The sequence below is a fragment of the Lygodium microphyllum genome, chromosome 4, assembly GCF_053477565.2.
Source record: "Lygodium microphyllum isolate KBCC chromosome 4, Lygodium_microphyllum_v1.1.10, whole genome shotgun sequence".
Classification (NCBI taxonomy): Eukaryota; Viridiplantae; Streptophyta; class Polypodiopsida; order Schizaeales; family Lygodiaceae; genus Lygodium; species Lygodium microphyllum.
The window spans coordinates 96,670,244-96,689,380 of NC_141138.1; the positions used below are offsets into that span (position 1 = coordinate 96,670,244).

Genomic DNA, 19,137 nt, shown 5'->3' on the forward strand with positions numbered 1-19,137 from the left:
AAATTTCGTAGTATACCCAACAAGCAACAAGCAAGTTGCCTCACCTTTGAAATCCCCAAGGTCAATTACACATTTCAAGTTTTGTTTGCTCACCTACCAATAAATGCATTTTCACCCAACAACGTTCAAGAGTATCAAATGCTACTCATTAAGAGTGTCAAATGTCACTAGATATATCAACTCCCACAAATCGAATAATGAAGGCCAATATGGTATTCAAGGTCAGTAGATATAGAGCCTTCTTATTAAGAATATCTAAGGTCATTGTATCAACGCCCACAAAAAGAATAATGAAATAAATATCTAAGTTTTGTTTTTAGTGGCACCACAATTGCGCAAAACATTTCAAGCAACCAAATCTTCTTTATAATCTTTAAGTAGTGCCCACTCTCATGCCCTAAAGCATACTTAAAAGGGGAATACTTAAAAATACCTAGTAACTTAGCAGACAACAATGAACAATGCAATGTATTCTCAAGCTCCAAGACTCTGAAATGTTGTCCGGGAATTTGGAAACTTATGAGATACGCAAAAAAAATTGTATGATGATGAGACGAGCATATCCAATTGAAGTAATGAAGAACAATCATACAACTGCTCAATTTCAGGATTCCATACTTAAAATCTGAATATTATGGCTCAGCCAAGGAAAATTCCGAGACAAAAAATCACATTCCAACACATATTAGACAATAGTAGGTAGAACTTCACGATCAGATCATACAAGGTAGATGCTTTCATAAGTGAGGACCACAGATACTTATGCCAAAAACTCATTTGGATTCAAAAAGCCCAAGATTATGTGAATGAGATCAGTTTCTACTCATTTCAACTCACCGTTTTGACCACTACAACTAGCTCAAAACATTACAAAAGAATAGGGAAACAATCTTGAGGAAAGTGAATTAGTTGGGCTAAATGCCAATTCCCTGTGTAGATCAATGCAGGAGACTCTGGCCTTTCTAAAAGACGATACATTCAAACATGTACATTACGCTGGAACCTGCAGCTCTTAATTTCAGCTCAATCAGAACACCTTGACTTGGAAATACACAAATGGCTAGGTCCTCATACTTTGCCTTTTAGCCTCCAAATTTGCCCCTTCTTCCAACATCTCTTCAGCTTCCTTTTCCATGTTGAGTTTTGCTAATGCAACAGACTGCAGGTAAAAAGCTGTTGGCCATTCAGGACTTACATATTGAGCCTGCATAGCATCTCGAAGAGCTGGATCTAGCTGATCAGTCATTAAATAAGCCAAACTGCGCCTTGCATGAACGGTAGGAGAGACCATGGCCCCACCGGTAATAAACTGCAGTACAAGTAAATGTTAGAAAACACTATCTCTACACAAGAAAACCCACTAACAAGAGCAAACAAGGATATTTTATTGTCGATTCACCCTTCTTTTAAAAGAAAATTCTGCATTTATCTAAAGATCCTCCACATTTGCCTATATAACATATGAAAACAAGAACACGGAAAAATGGCATAGCAACTTGTTGACAAAAACTGCTGAATAATACAGTTTCAACTGTTAGTACTAGGCACGTACTTCCGTATACCGCTCAATAGCTGTCACAAAATCTTTCTCCCGAAATGCCAAATCTCCCCTTTTCCTAGCATTCAACATGTCCTGCATCTGCCTTGTCCACATCTGAAAAGAAAGCTGACAAAACCATGCAACAACTCTTAATCAGTATGTATCCAGTTCCTGTTTTGACAAGCATACCATGCAATTCTAATCCCCTCCCAAAAGAAACTTAAGAAGATTGAGGCCAGTTAAAGCTAGCGTAGATTGCATCAACTAAATGCATTTACTTTGCCCAAAAAAGTCTCAAACAAATTAATAACTCTCTTCTTAACAGAGCCCAGAACTCAACAAAGCACAAAGGGACAAACAACCTCTAGAAACAAAAATATGCATGCTTTAGTTCTTCCACACACACACAGCAGTGTGGTGTTGATACTTCAGAGATGTGGGTCAACACACTGACAAAGATATATCTGCGAGTATTAAGCTCATGATAATATAACTAGTTACATCCAACAAGAAGTACTTCTCTTTCCAGAAAGCTTATCTACCCATCTCCATTCCCAGTAACACAGCTTTAGCCCAAGATGCAACTTCTAACACAAATTAGTAATACTTAACGACAGTCACTTCATATGAGCAAGACGAGAGCACAGAAACAAAGTAAGCTCACCTCATTATCCCCTGCATCATCTTTATATTGTGTTTTCACTAAAATTTCATGTATTGCTGTGAGGTCCATCCTTGAGCAAGCATCTTTTAATGGAGAAGTATGAGTGGTTGTGATAATAGGTTCAGGTGGGGGCTGTCTTCTAACACCCAACAACACATGTGAAGGCACCTATAAGAAAGCCATAATAAGTCACCCATCGTCAGCATATATAACAAAAATTCCAGCAGCAGATAAGGACCCAAGTTTTTGTCTCTCAATTTGAGATTGAAACTCAATCCAACAAACAAGAATAAAATTAAGTTCTCCTGTACAGAATTTATCCTGCACAATTTTCTTTCTGATTCTTTTTCACAGGTAAAATTTTCCACACTGCATGTCCAACTACTCTATCTCTACCGATCAAAGTTGATAGATACCCAGCCCAAAGTTCAGCAATTCAGTCTCAATTTCTAAAACCACAGGTCCAATATTTGTCAAACAACATAACAGATTTAGGGGTACTCTAAATTTCAGCCATGTCCCAAAGGCTTAAACCCCACCAACTCAATGCAGCCCTGGAACATATCTTTCACTACGCAATATCAGGAGGAAAGAAAGCATAACCAGCAGACTTGTAAGGCTCCATTCTTGATTTATCCCAATGTGATCCTTTAAAATTCCTCATAGGAGTCAAAAAAGTAGCAGCCTTCTGTTCTTTACATCCTTAAACTGTGCATGCAAAAGAATCCACATATGAGGGATCACAGAGCCTAGTGCTAGTTGCAGTCTCAGTATAGGACATGGTGCAAATGCCTGTCAACTGAACCACATGCATATAAGATGAACTCATGTCATTTGACATAAATGAACATGTGATTTAAGTTGATTCTCACATAAAATAGTTTCTCCACAAAACCCATATTACTGAAGCTCACAGACAGCCAAGTAAGACCGGTAAAACTGTTTGCTAATCCTTGATGCAGCATACTTCATTAATACCACTAATACGTACATCATTTCTGCGCTGAAGTTGCATCAAAGACTGCACAAGGGCTCTCACGTTTGGTCTCTCTCTTGGTTCAAACTGCAAGCATCGTGAAGCTAAACGAATAAGTTCTGTTCCTTCCTCGCTTGTAAACTGCCCTTCCAAGTGAGAGTCCATCAAAGACAACACATTTCTCCCTCTTATCAAGTCCAAGGCCTGTAACAAACAAAAACAATTACTGTTTATTATTTACTCATAACCCTTAACCTCCCTCCCTCTCTTTCCCCCCCCCCCCCCTCTCTTTTTTTTTTTTTTTCGTAATCCCCTCTCTCTTTTTTTTCGTAAAAGGTAATTGTATTAATTACGAAAAAAATACAAGATTACTTGAATACAAGATACATGACGACAATCTAAGCCATCATGTGAAGAGGTTCTAAGTACTACAAGTTACAACGTCATGGCAAAGACGCAGAGGAAATTGCCATATGCCAGGGACGTAAGTCCTCCCTAGAGAGCAAATCAGAATGCTGGAGAAGATCTAACTGCCAATACAAGAGGCCCTTAAGCCTCGCAATATGCCGCTGAACATTATAGGCGGAGTCAAAAAGAAAAGCATTCCGAATGGTCCAGTTATGCCAACAGCCCCAATATCGAAGAAAATGATACATGAGCTTCATATGTGGCTGTGCCGGAGTGGGGTATTTGGGCTGCCCAAAAACCCAATCAAAGGGGCGCAGGGTGAAACCAACCACCTCTTGCCAAACAGCCGACAAAAATAACCAGACTTTCTTAGCGATGGGGCAAGAAATAAATCGGTGGCGGGCGGATTCCACAGTAGTGGTGCAAAAGAAACAGTTGCCATTGGAGATTCGTCGCTTGGAAAGAGCTGAAGCAAGCGGAAGACCACCAAGCATCACTCTCCAAAGAAAGACTTTATATTTGAAGGGTGTCTTGTTCAACCAGCCCTCCATCACAGTTGCCCTCCACCATGACCGGGATTTACGCAATCCCCATAAAGCATTCGCTTTAGTAACTAGTCATTGATGATCTTTAATCAGAAGATGATACACTTGGTTAGCAGAAGCTTTGCTTAAATTCAGCTGGCCTTGTAGGTCCCAATCCTGCCAGGGATGATCCGAAGCAAGGGCAGGAAAGGGTTGTCTGCTCTGGAGCACCCTCAAAAGCTGTTCCCATAAAGGCCTATATCCACGAGGGATCCTGAAAAGCCTCCTAGCTGTACGAAACGATATAAGCACATTGCGACTGGCAAGGGTGGCATCCGCAACTGAAGACAAGTCCAAACGTGCCATCCGGTTGAATTGTGGTCTAAGCTCATGTTTACCTTCCCATGAAAGTAAACGCGAGACTGCCAGCAATTCCAATTGAAAAGAGTTAGTATCTAAGCGATCCTCCGTTGGATGCCACTGAGCCTTCTGGAGGACCTGTTTCCAGGAACATACCAAATGAGTAAGCAGCGACGAAGAAGAACTGAAGAACCGCGAATCAGCATTAAGAACATGCCACCAAGAACTCCGGATTTGGGTATTGCCATGCAGAAGCCCATGGCCCTCAAGGAAATAACGGGCTATATCGACCCATGGATGATGATCCGAGCACATGGCGCGGAAAAGAGACCAACGGAGTGCCTGCATGTGAGTTTGGACATCTAAAATAGCTCCGCCACCCATGCGTTTGGGGGTGCACGCATGCGACCAAGAGATCCAAGAAATACCTGCATGCAATGAGTCCTTCCATAGCATGAAACGAATAGACTGAGTAAGAGCATTCAGAGTCGTAGTAGTCCAGGGCAACAATGGCAAGAAATATGTGAGCATTGGCAACATAATTGTCTGGGCTACTTTGAGGCGAACATGGAAGGGCCGGGCTTGAGACTTCCAATACATAAACTTAGCCACCATTTTCTGAGAAATCCACTGCAGGAGCTACTTTGGGGGAACATCAACACCCAAAGGGTACCCAAGGTGCCTGACAATGGAGCCACGAGGAACAACCAGACCCTGCCAGTCCAAGGACTGCAAATCCGACTCCGTGCAACTGAGAATGGCGGATTTGAGCGCATTGATACGAAGGCCGGACGCCTGACCAAAGAGACCCCAAACATCCAATGCTTTTCGAAGGTTATCCTTGTCCGCACGCAAAATCTTAAAACTATCATCCACCAGGGATTGGCTAATGAAGTGTTGTCCTGTAGGAAGCGACAGTCCGGCCAACTGAGAAGAGGCTGCCATATGAGATAACATTGAAAGAACTGGATGTGTCGCAAGGGCAAAGAATAGAGGACTCAAAGGGCACCCTTGTCTGACAGAGCGAGCAAGGACAAATGGCTCAGTAACACCTCCGTTCAGCATGACTCGCGAAGACGCCGCAGCGCTAATGGTGTAGATTAGACGAGACATCCGAGCACCAAAGCCCATAGCAGACATAAGTTCAGCAACGAAAGACCAGTCCAGATAGTCAAAAGCCTTTTCCAGGTCCAGTTGAATCAGTACTACCTCCTGATTAGAATGCCTTGCATAATCAATTGCCAGTTGAGCATTCAATACATTGTGCAGAATATTTCGGCCCTTAATGAAACCATACTGTAGAGGGTGCACAATGGCAGGGAGATGCTTATGGAGCCGATTCGCCATTACTTTGGAAAAGATTTTGTACATTGAACCCATCTAAGAAATTGGGCGCCACTGTGTCAACTTAGATGGCGAAGGAACTTTTGGAAGCAGTTTAATAAGTCCTTTCCATGAGGAAGGCATGATCCCCGTTTCCCACACCTGCTGAAACAAAGCCTGCAATGGTTTCGCCAGTTGGGTAGCAAAAGCTTCAAAGAACTCATTGGTGAGACCATCCCAACCCGGACTTTTATCCTTGGGCAAGTGTAACAAGACGTCCATAACCTCTGCCTCACAAATATCTGACTCCATAGTAGCTTGCATGTCCTGCGGAAGCTGATTGCGGACCAGGTCATAAAAAACCGAACGGGCCTGAGTAATTTGGGCTGAAGGTGGAGAAGTGGAACCGAGAAGGTCACGGAAATAATTCCTGCACATATGCACAATAGTCTGTGGATCTAGGATAAGGTGGCCTTCTGCATCCTCGAGTCTGGTCATATTCTCTCGAGCAGGAGAGGCGTGGAGAGCTCGAAAGAACTTATGGGTCTGACATGCACTATCTTGCAAAGTCTCCGTCAGATGTTGCAGTTTGGCCTGCTGATATGATTTCAACTGGAACTCTTTAATAAGATCAGCCACCCGCATGGCCAGTGCGAGCAGAAATGCATCATCCGGAGTGTCCACCAACAGAGAACGAACCAAAACCAGCAGGTCCTCCGCTGCCTGGCGACGCCGCCGACAAAGAGAGGCATGATAGATCCCATACTGCCGAGCAACCCGCTGCACATTAGAGAGCAATCTTTCAAATGACGCAGTGCCCTGAGAGGAGAAGTCCAAGAAGAATCTGTCAATCAGTTGCTGCATATAGCCCTGAAAGATTGCATGCTTCAAGTAAGACGAGTTGAAACGCAAAGGGAGTCTCTCCAGAAATTGCTTGAAAGGTGCAATGGGTTGTGCAAGCAACTCGAGCTGCAGAGGGAAATGGTTCGACAAGGCATATTGCTGCAACACTTTTATTTCCAGCATCTCGTGAAGAAAATCATCATTCTGCATGATATATATACGGTCCAATCGCGACCATGTTGTTGCATACTGGGCAGAATGGAAAGTAACCCTGTAGAAGACGGGTGTAGCCAGGACCAAAGATCTTGCTTAAGAACAGCAAGAGCCAACTCATGCCACATACGACTTTCCGGCGCATCCATTACCGAATGCTCCGATGTGGACTGGGAAGAATCAACACACATATTGAAATCCCCCATGAAGAAGCCCCGTCTGCCAAGTGACAAGGAGGTCTGCAAAGTCTACCAAAGCTCCCGACAAGATAACGAATCATTCGGAGCATAGAGGCCAAGTAACCATAAGATTTCCCCTTCGAATAAAATTTCAATCACCAAAAAGCGGGCATGAACATCATTTTTAATAAGAACAGGCTGATATTTGTCATGTACAATCATGAGCACACCCGAATAATGCATGGCCTGTGTCCCTGCATAAAACAAACGAAAGCCATGGCAATCCACAACTTTTCCGACTTCACCGTGACTCTTGTGCTCAACAGCGCATAGGACATCCCACTGATTCTCATACAATACAGTCCACATGGCATGTTGCTTGTGTCGAGAACAAATTCCTCGCACATTCCATGTGGCTATTTTCATGTGTATTCAAAACAAAATCAGGTACGAGGCACAACTTGCCTCGATTTGACTTTGTCGGCGAGAATGTCCAGGACTCCGTCGTCCAAGAAATCCGCCAACACCGCAAAAGAGTTCTGAGGACCAGATTTGGAAGTAGACGGCATATCTGCTGGCTTGGGGTTGGAACGGGGATAACGATGGTCCCACGGGGTAATGACGTTGCCTCTGGTATCAAAAGCCAGCTTAGCAGGTGGACCCTTTGGACGATCCGAATACATTTTCCTGGCGGGCTGAGGACGGGGGGCAGAGGAAACCATAGCAGGAGCAGAGCGCTCGAAAGACAACATTTCCTTCCTGCGCATATATGTACGCATGGAATCTTGTGAGGTAGTAGGCACAGTATTCTCCATGCCAGCAACAACCTTGTTGCCTTTTTTTGCACGTACTTCAACCCAATCATTGGCACGGGAATCCAAACCCGAAACCTGTTGTTTACCTTTGGCCAGAACTTGGGGCTGGTGGATAGTATCCAGCGACGGAGCATCACACACCATATCTTCCATGGGCGGCGCAACATGGCCAACATCTGAAGTGTGTTGCTGTTCCGGGCATTCGGCCATAAAATGCCCCAACTGTCCACAGGAAAAGCAATGTCCTGCAAAATTGCCCCATTTTAAACGAAAGTGTAACGGATGCATGCCAGAGCAATTGAGGCGTAACCAAGCAGGCCTTTTTCTTGCAGTGTCCCATAACATACACAAGCGGTTGCGATTCACAGCCCTGAGACTGGGAGGGACCAGAACAGTGCCCACAGCGGCCATAGCATCCTTCAATAGTGGCCAATAAACAGCCGGACAATTTTCCACTTCTACCTACACAGGGCATTCACGTTGCAGCAGACGCTGAAAATCTGCCATTGGGCGCCATGGAACCACATGAACCAACCGGCGATCAAAAAACAAAGGCAGTTTAGACAGGAGAGCAGCACAGTGCGTCTCCGATTTCAATAGGACCTCAAAAAAACCTCGGGACCCAACAAAAATCTCTTCAACACATTCCCCTTGTAGCAGACTGTGCAGCCACTGGCGAATACGGGAAAGCAACGGGATTCGACCAGTGAAGAAGAGTATCACAGCGCGATCATAAAACACCGAAAAGGAGCGTAGGACAGTTTTTGGGTCCACGGTGGCTTCCAGAACAATGTCAGGTGCAAAGTCAGAAAAGACTTCCTGATTATGTTGAACATAATCGCCAAGCAAAGTGTTGGCAAATTCCAGCAAATGCTCCCAATCAACATCCTGAGAGTCCACAAAATCCGAAGCAACCTGAGCACAGGAACGATCCTGATGAACACCTATCTCTTCCGAAGCATGCTTGGTACGTTTACCCGCAGGCTGGATGTCAGGACCAGGGGGCATCTCTTCGGTGCACGGAACCATATCCTCAGGTTCCTCAGCATCAGAATTCGGGCCAAGTGCTGCCACCGTTTGGTCTATGAAATCCAGATCCCAACCAGCCATCGTGTATCACGATCTGATCTCGAAGGACTGACCCTCTCTCTCTCCCGCTCTCTCTCTCTCCCTCTTTTCTATACAGATGCATTGTCCAGGGGTGTACTCTGCAAGGACAGCTAATGAAAGCGGAGCTTTACCTGTCACCGTGCAGGGTCAGAAGGGCGAAACAAAGGCCTGGCGGTCTCAACGGCAGAGCGGGACAGGCTGGGGCGCAGGGCAAGGATCCATCGGCAGCGAAACCCTAACTGACAAGGCGAAGGGGCGAGAAGCAGGCGCAGAGGTCACAGCTCAGATGGGTGAGGGGTGCAAGCGATGGGCCGTCCGAACGCAGGGCGAGGGGCTCAGCAGCCGTGGACAGGGCGTTAGGGGCAGGCGACGGACCTATGAGGAACGAGCAAAAGGCATCAGGGGCAGGCGACGGACCTGTGAGGAACGAGTAAAAGGCGTCTCCAGGCGGCAACGAGCAGACGACGACGACGTGACAGCAAGTGACGATGACGAGTCAGGCGAAGACGCAGGTCCCCATCACGTTACCACCACAGTCCCACTCTCTCTCTCTCTCTCTCTCTCTCTCTCTCTCTCTCTCTCCTCTCTCGTAATCCCCTCTCTCTCTCTCTCTCTCTCTCTCTCTCTCTCTCTCTCGTAATTCCCTCTCTCTCTCTCTCTCTCTCTCTCTCTCTCTCTCTCTCTCTCTCTCTCTCTCTCTCTCTCTCTCTCTCTCTCTCTCTCTCTCTCTCTCTGTGCGCACATGTGCACACACACTGCATGTGTACATAGGTCATTTTGGCCTCCAGTAGACATTAATGTGACGTTGTTCACAAATATACAGTATATTATGAGATCAGATGGAGATTTCATCGACTTTTTTGGGACGGTTTTGGGCCTCTCAGCAAGGTGATGGAATATGGGGATCTGACATGCTAAAGGCTGTTATTATCAGGGCTCCAAACACACAGAGAGGGCCTTTTGAGTAGCAGGAGGCCAAAGGAAGATGCAAAGCCAGTGACCCAGCAAGTTCATACAGATTTCTTCAGTACTAGCTCTAAGGCCACCTTGCCAAACATTGCTACATGCACCAGCACATCGTCCACGAGTTATAGGTGTTGCAGCAAACCCGACAGTCACACAAAGCATGGCATTCATGTCCACCCAGCCCACCATTCCCAACCTCCTCATTTTCCATAGACCTAAACCATCGTAGTTTGCCATCAAATACACCTCTCTCTCTTTTTTTCGTGAAGATAATTGAATTAAGTAGTAAATATTTTACATCAGGCCATCAGGTCGGCTTAGAAATAATGGAAAATAACAGTCATGAAGGAAAGTCCACACAGACTCTAACACAGAAATATCACACATAAACACACCTCTCTCTCTCTCTCTCTCTCTCTCTCTCTCTCTCTCTCTCTCTCTCTCTCTCTCTCTCTCTCTCTCTCTCTCTCTCTCTCTCTCTCTCTCTCTCTCTCTCTCTGTGAGATTGTGCACGTACGCGCACCTGTATATGTGCATGCAGATGCACAAGGGACCATCTAGCCAGCAAACAAAAAGCCATGTGCACAATGAACAAAACAACGTAACTTGCCATCAAGCAACCTGAGAAAAAAGAAAGATGTTCCAGCCTCTGGAAGGCCAACACTTGTAGATGCCATGTAACCCACATGCAACAATAACAATCCCCAAGCTCAACCAAAATGAGCACAAATACCTGAAGTCAAACCCATATATCAGAGCATTTCTTGTTCTCTAGCTATGCTCAAAGTTCTATCCCTCGCAAAAGATGGAACAAACATGGATGTCCAGCTACTAAAAAAGCCGATGGCATTTTCCCTGAAGTGACAAGCAAAAGATGCAACAAACAACAATGTCCAGCTATTAAAAAATTCAATGGCATTTTCCCATAGTAAAGGCATAGCCAGTGGTATGCTGATGTGTTAGTTTCACATAAGTCTACTGTCATGAGGACATGTATTTTTGAAACCTCACTCAACATGTGGATTAATTTTTAATCACATTATTAAGTAAACGCTGCCCATGTGAGGTGCAACTAAGGTTAGAGTAAATTTACAAGCCCGAGACCCGAGAAAATCATGGGATGTCAAAGGCAAAAGTTGCTATAAGTTATGTTGCACAAGTACTTGGTGGTATCTAGTGTCAATTGTTGGCCTAGGTCATTCATTTGGCCACAAGTGTCAGTTGGTAACACTACAGAAGTGGCGTTTAATGGTACCTAACACCAATCCAATGGTCAAAGATGATGCAGAGACACCAGAGAGTGGAAGATGCCTAGCCAATTTAATTATTGGCCGGTCAAATTATTTTTATGGGCATCGAAATAATTATTAGATTAATTTATAATAATCAAAAGCTGAAATTTAATATTTAATGATGGATAATATTGAAAAAAACCATTTGGAAAGGCTGCCACTTGGTAAACTTGCCCATACAGGCTGGTAAAAGGCTGAAGAAGAGGAAAAACGAGATCATTCTTGCTGTAGCAAATATGGGAGAGCTGTGAGCAGCCATGGCCAGCCTATTTTAAACCATTGCAGCCAGCCACAAGTGAATTTTGAGGAGGCGATTGCAGATTCAGACCCTCCACAGCTGGGTGATTGCATCTAGGTACAAGGTGACAGCTGATTTGGATGTCTCAAATGTAAACGACAGCATTTAATGTTGTTGTAGCAAGGCAACAGCTACATTTGCTTGTTTTTTAGTCATTCTTCACGACAAAACTCTGAATTTTCTCTTTCTACAGCTTTCTCTCTCATCTCCCAGCCATTTCACAACCTTGCTTTGAAGATCTCAACATTTGGACCCTTGGAGACTGAGAAATTGTAAATTTCTGTGTTGTAAACCCTGATTTACAACAAAAATTAAGATTTAGCAACAGTCTGGAGAAGCATGCCAAAAATTAGAAGCTCCAAGACTTGGATTTTCTAGGGCTGAAGATGAATTTCAGCTAAATTCAAGTGGAGGACTAGCCAACCATTGAATTTGGGGCATTTCCATCGTCTATGAAGTGGATGAAGGCCAATTAAGTGCCCGAATCAAGGGGCAAAACAGATTGAAGACTTGGTGGTCACTTTGGACAGCAAGGGAAGCTTGGATTGTGAAGGGAATCAAGAGAATCCCATTGTAAATCAACTTCTTCTTCAATAAAGCTAAAGAAATACCGAAAGGGGCACCAAGTTTGGGGCCAATCGGGTGTGTATTGTCCAAGATCAATATGTAAATTTGTATTTTCAGATTTGCATTTATTGTTTGCTACTGTAATTAAGTTGTAATTAGGGATTTACCACCCATCCACGGAAGGAAGGCTAGTTTCATCTACCCTGCAAGATAAACATGTCTAGCAACTAGACACGAACTGAAGAAATGAGGGAAATGTCTCATCACAAATGCCAAGTACCCATACCAGCTCAAGACACCTCACTCAACATCAATGCAAGCTTATCTAGCAAAGCTAGCATCAGATAAGTCACCAAGTCAAACAACAAACAACTAAAGGAAACCCAACTCGCAAGACAAGCCTCCCTAGCCACTAGAATCTAAATACAAAGGAAAATCTCATCACATATGTAAATACCCATACCAAAGGAAATTAACAGTACCCTCCCATCAAAATTAATCAGGTCTTCAATACAACTGATGAGGACTAACTTTTGAGTGTTAATATATGAACCCTAGACAAACCCAACACCACACAAAGGCTTGTCAAGGTGTGTTAAAATGTAAAACCAAGGGACACATACATACCCTAAGAATATTATTTCATAGCACACCCATCCTCTGTACTAATTAAATAAATCAATGTAATGTCAAAAAGAATGTATAGATTTTCCAAGCTAAATTCAGCAAGTTTAGACATTGATGTATTTCTGTTCTTAGCTCAAAATAGCATTTATCCCAACCATGTCCAAATGAGATTCAATAAAAACTCAACAAGGTAACAAAGGGCTTCAAGGTGCTCAACAGCTTAAAGTGTTCGATGCATGGCTTTAATAACCATTACAGCTAAGTTCAATATAACTTATTGCTTACATGAGTCGGAGGAATGTGTTTGCCACTCAGTAAATCCAATAATACTGTGCCAAAACTAAAGATGACACTCTCTGAAGTCACCCTGCCTGCAAAATCCAATATACAGTATTAGCACAAGTTTCCTGCTTTCTTTATGTACTCTACTAAAGTATTTGTCAGAAATAATCTGTAGAAAAGCCTGACTTGGAGATGATTCTTCTATCATAGCTTTCATTGCTATGCAAAACTCTTGAGACCTTTTGCCCCAGGAAATCAGAGCCTATAAAAAGCTACCTTATTCAGAATATACTGTAAATAATGCTTTAGCTTTAACATATGACTATCAAGAAAACTAAACTACCTTGCGCTATAAAAGAAAACCATACAAACATACACCTTTGAAAAAGTCTGATATAGAGCTAGTCTTTAGCTGACATCAGTACAGCTAGCCTAACAATCCTATAGCATGTGAAACAGTGAGTTGCCATTGAAGACTGTGCACTGATCTTACCCAAATTACCAGTACACAAACAGGCTACTCTTTTTTCTTTTTCAATAACCAAAAAAAAAACCAAGCCTAATAAGATTAAGTAATTGACAGGAACTGATAAGCACAAACTTTAGCAATTTTCCACAGTTGCAGCTCGAATTCACTAGACCTTGCAGCACCATTCAAAATAGAAGCTATCAAAAACCTCAAGTCAACCCCAAATTATGCTCAAATTCAGGTGGATTAAACAACTCAGATTGCCCTTCATTCTAAAAGATAACCTCATACACAATTGCTGCTCCCTACCAACGCGCCACTGCCCTTGCCCCCGTGCCCCATCGAACTGCCCCCCCGCCGACTGGCCATCGCACCTCCCCCGTCCCTCTCGCCTGCCTCCTCGCCGCGCTGCCCCCCCCCTGCTCGTCATCAACGCTGCGCCTCCCTTCCTTGCCACCACATTACATTTCCCCCTCCTCGCCCTCAAAATAGAAGCTATCAAAAACCTCAAATCAACCCCAAATTATGCTCAAATTCAGGTGGATTAAACAACTCAGATTGCCCTTCATTCTAAAAGATAACCCCATACACAATTGCTGCTCCCTACCAACGCGCCACTGCCCTCGCCCCCGTGCCCCATCAAACTGCCCCCCCGCCGACTGGCCATCGCACCTCCCCCATCCCTCTCGCCTGCCTCCTCGCCGCGCTCCCCCCCCCCCTGCTCGTCATCAACGCTGCGCCTCCCCTCCTTGCCACCACATTACATTTCCCCCTCCTCGCCATCGCCATCACACTGCCCCCTCGTTCAGTGCCGCTTGCCATCCACTATACGATAGGGAAACCGGCCGTAGCCATATACAGGAATAGTGAAGATGGCCTACGGAAGTCTACGTTGCTGAGTACATGCACGTGGTCCTGCTGGAGTTGAAGGGCTTCTCACAACTAAGCGGCTCTCTGAGGAACATGACAAATTGTTGATGAAGTTAATGGTGTCATTCATGTTGATGAAGTTAATTGTTGATGAAGTTAATGGTGTAATTCATGTGCACAAAGAGATTTTTGTGAGAGGGGAGCTTTGCAAAATGTCTACGGCTATTACTCTCGTCTAGTCGGTGGAGCTGAAGACCATCAAGAAACTCAGCAGAGATCAACTTTTGTTCTCTTTGCAAGTTGACATAGCGAGTGACCGCCCAAAACTCCGAGAGTTTGAATAACTTAACTGATATCTCTTCACTTTCCTAATGTCAAAATTCTTGACTCTAGACTTGACACAAATTTATTTTCCTATGGAACATCTGAAACTCATAAATTGCAACTATCAATAATATATGAAGGTGTAATTGAAGACAAAGGTTCATGTCTAGTCATGGAGAATGGAACAAGGTGACAATCTTGAAGCAATATTCAAACCTTTAATGGTTTGAGTGATGGAACCTTATTGCTTGGAAGTGCCCTATCTTCACTATCAAAAAAACTTTCAACTTGCCTTTCTCTTTATCAAACTTTGAAGTTATCTTGTGAATTGATTCTATTCCTTTTGTGTAACAATCAAGAAATCTATCTATGTGAACATATCGCGAAGATTGAAATTTTTTTTACTACTTATCAAGCCGACATATGTAATTGATGGAATGAGATTTCTAGTCGTTATTTACTCCATGTTTTGAGTACTCTTCTTATCTTTTCTCCCATCTTGTTAAACATCCATGTGGCGAGTGACTTTCATGAAACCCCCCCCCCCCTCGGTGTGAATTCTGTGCGACAATGTACAATAGGGAGACTAGAAAAGCAAACAGAACATACATAACAATGTGGCAACCGTTTATATTGACCCCAACTAGCACCAACTTAGAAGATATTGAGAAATGGCTTCTAGTTCATGCAATCAAAGCATTCAAAGAGACAAAGCCATTCATATCCATCTTACAAGGTAAAGTAGCCCATTCAATTAGTCAGCGAACTATAAGTAGCCCCTTTTGACATTATGTAATATTATTGTAACAAAGTATGAGCTGCTCCAAATGTTGAGCTCTAACTATGAGAGCAGACCCTAAATTATCTTGACACTATGTTCCCAAGACCATGAGAGCGATGTTGCAAATTGCCAGCCATAGCAACACTCAATTGAGCAAAGGAAAAAGAGACTATACATCTCAATAGAAATATAGTATCATAGCAACACACTTTATCAATCACCCACTAAACTGAAGGGAGTGCATTATAACGACCTATTTAATTAGTCCATGAGCTATAGACAGCCAACCTAGTAAACTGAAGGGAGTGCATCCCCTTTAGCTTCCATGAAATGCTTTACTCCTGTCCATGGCCTATTCAACATCGCCCGAATTTCCCATTTTCAAAGTGGCACGTTCACCTACTTCCCCATTTTCTAAGGTTGTATCCCTTTAGCTTTGATGACATGCTTTATCCTTGTCCATGGCCTATTTAGTAGTATCTCAACTTGTTTTCCCATTTTCTAAGGTTCCCCTTAGCACATGCTTGTTATTGAATGCACCTACAAGATATAGGTGCCCCCTTAATTCCTTTGTATACACCATCATTAAAACTAGTAGTCATCCTTGTCATTTGCTATTCCTTTTGGGTCTCGAATCACCACCTCTACATATGTACATCTGGGCTTTTAAGCACAAAGGACCATATTACCATATTCTCATATTACTAGAAGTGTTGGCACTATACGGCATGATGGTCTCTTTTCCTCCATCTAGTCACTCTAAATTAGTGCATGTGTTGCATGTGTTTTTCTTTAATGAAGGTAAATCCCCAACTACCAAAGGGACACTAGTGACATGAAAATACCATGAAGGTGTTAAAATTGATCATAGTAAATGACTCCCGCCATCACGCTGTGCTTGCACACCCCCCCCCCCGGCCTGGTACATCCCCCCTGCTCTGGCACCTCCCCCTCGCCCTGATCACCTTCCACGCCCTTGTACCAGCCACACGCCTGGTCCCCCCCCCCCCCCGCCCTGATACCTCTCCTGCGTTCTTTCCCGTCTCATCCACCCTGCGGCCACCTGCCTACACGCCTCCCACGCCATCATCCGTGGCACCCAAAGCCTCTATCGGCATCAGAAAACAAACCCCCCCCCCCCTCGCCATCGCCCTCCCCCGGTTACTCCCTCCATTTGCAGCAACTCCCCACCTCCGGCAGTATAATAGTGTGTTCGGTGGTTCTCAGTAGGGAAGCGCAATGGAAACCTCTAGTCAGACACCGGTGCATTCTGCGAGTGTCCCCCCAGTCAAACACCTTACGTGTTCTCCTCTCTGAGGAACAGCTCTTGGCCGTCCATGCCACAAAGCTTGAGCTTAAAGAAACAGCGATTTTCGGTCAGGTAGTAAGACACTCCAACCAGAGCCCAGCTTCGGGATTGGCTCCACTCCACGCTGCGCATTGGCATAGCGCAGATCATGGAGACAGTCCTCATGGGCCTTGGGATCTTCATGGTTCATCTCACCTCCGCGGACGCAACTCGGGAGTTAGTGGAGAGCTCGCCCTATGCCTCCACAAAGGGGGTCATTCACATGGTTCCCTAATACAGCGGCTTCGCAGTGGAGCCGTTTGAGCTCCACAACAGTTTTCTCAGACACCCAGTCCCTTTACTTTTTCCCGGAATAGTGGTAGAGTACCGCCAGTTAGTAGAGGACTTTGGTTGGCTCTTCGGCACATTTCTCCCTGCCTCCGTGGATGATGTGACAACTCCAAGAGTCCCCAAGGTACGAGTGGCCGTAAAAGACACAAAGAGTATACCCAAGTTTCTAGAGATAAGAGGCTGGAGGTCATGACTTTGGGCATCAGGCAGCAGACTGTACGCGCTTCAGAACCAAGGCGGCTCCGTCGACAAGCCCACAGGTGGATGCTGACGGCTTCACACGGGTCCAAAGGCGACAGAAAGGGAGACGGCAGGTGGGGCTGCAGCTAGCTTCGCAGACACAGCCTCAACAGTAAGGAGCAGGAGGGCGAGCGACGCCCCCTCGAAAGAGCACTCCGCAGCCCCCCCTGCCCGCCCCACCCAGTAGGGCCACAACCCCCCACATCCACCACCCCCGCCACAAACTACCTCACCTAAGAGCCCACACCCCCTATACCCACCCCCCCCACTAGCCCGAGCCCACGCTCCCCCCCCCCCCCTTCAAGGGCCACCAACCCCCCCCAACACCCACCATGTACCTCCGACCATCCCACCATCCCTCAATCTTCTTCCCCCCCACCACCTCCCTTGTCGAGCACCCCTCCTCCCCCCGATCCGCCCTCGGTTCTGGTGATCCCCCTCAGAACCATCCCCCCCCTCCTCCCACAGAAGGTGATGAGCCACACACGCCTACATCCTCCTCGCACCAGCAGTTCTCCCCCTCCCACACAACCACCAGCTCATCTGCCCCTGCCGCCCGTCACACTTTCCTGAGACTAGCACAATTGTTGCCACAGAACCTCTTCCACAGTGGCCCATGGTCCTACCTGAGAGTTGCAAAGCGCGGAGAGTTCTCACTACCTCTAGAGGTGGGAATCTTCGTGGTTCACAAGTCAAGGAGGGGCAAGGTCCATCTACTAGCACCACCAAATGAACCAAACTACGCCTTCTTCTTTCAGTCCTCCCACTCAGGGGTTTGGACGACGACACAAATAGAGTTGAAGAGTTAGGTGGAGGACCACATCTCCCAGTGGATGGGAGATGGACTAGCACTGTTCGCGCAGCAATGGACTAGTCACACTTTCCTGAGACTAGCACGATTGTTGCCACAGAACCTCTTCCACAGTGGCCCATGGTCCTACCTGAGAGTTGCAAAGCGCGGAGAGTTCTCACTACCTCTAGAGGTGGGAATCTTCGTGGCTCACAAGTCAAGGAGGGGCAAGGTCCATCTACTAGCACCACCAATAGGTGGAGGACCACATCTCCCAGTGGATGGGAGATGGACTAGCACTGTTCGCGCAGCAATGGCCTAGCTGCATGATGGACATTAATTGGTGGGCTGGTGCTGAGATCCTGAGTGAAGGCATATGCACCTCTATCGGCCCGAGTGTCACAGCCTGTGTACGAAACCACATGACGATAGTGGCAAGGAGGGTTTTATGGATCAGACTGGACATTGGGAACTCGTGCTTGGGAGTCCTCAATGTCTATGCCCCTACAGAGGTTAGGGCATGTAACAGGTTCTGGGTGGAGATCGCGAAGGGACTCCCAGAGGTGGACTCCTGGATCATTGGAGGAGACTTCAATAACCTGGAGGCATTGAAGGACCAACAGGGCAGAGGCAGAAACTACTAGGGCATGGTCGAGGAGGAGCAGGAGGGAGGAGCAGGAGGCATGGGAGGTATTTCTACTAGCAGTAGGTGCAAGTGATGCCTGGAGAGACCCTGCCTTCCACAGGAGGGAGAGGTCGCTCGACTTCTCTTGGGGATACAGGCGGCTAGGTGGAGTCCTATAGGAGCAGTTGGACAGATTTTATGTGGGAGAGTGGGGAAGGCTCTGGTGGAGGCTAGATTGAGCAGTTGGCGGGCACCATGTTGTCCGATCATTGTCTGGTTCTCCTGACACTAGACCCCCTAGCATCTGCCCTAGACACACGATTGTGTCAGATCCCTAACTCAATCTATAGGAGGGAGGAGGTGACGAGACAGATAGAGCAGCTTTGGACTAGGGAATGGGGCAGGAGGGACC

At 45.6% G+C, this 19,137-nt stretch overlaps 1 protein-coding gene across 1 annotated transcript in view; it reads right to left on the reverse strand.

Moving 5' to 3' along the window:
- Positions 1-672: 672 nt before the first annotated feature.
- LOC148037356 (serine/threonine-protein kinase BSK1-like) overlaps positions 673-19,137 on the reverse strand; it is a 48,209-nt gene continuing 29,744 nt past the window's right edge. The window contains exons 6-10 of the mRNA XM_087676261.1: positions 12,991-13,076; positions 3,196-3,384; positions 2,205-2,372; positions 1,553-1,666; positions 673-1,309 (exon numbers count right to left, since the gene is read on the reverse strand). Coding sequence (XP_087532387.1) covers positions 1,061-1,309; positions 1,553-1,666; positions 2,205-2,372; positions 3,196-3,384; positions 12,991-13,076 — 806 coding nt within the window. The 3' untranslated portion in view covers positions 673-1,060. The remainder of the gene's footprint in view (positions 1,310-1,552; positions 1,667-2,204; positions 2,373-3,195; positions 3,385-12,990; positions 13,077-19,137) is intronic.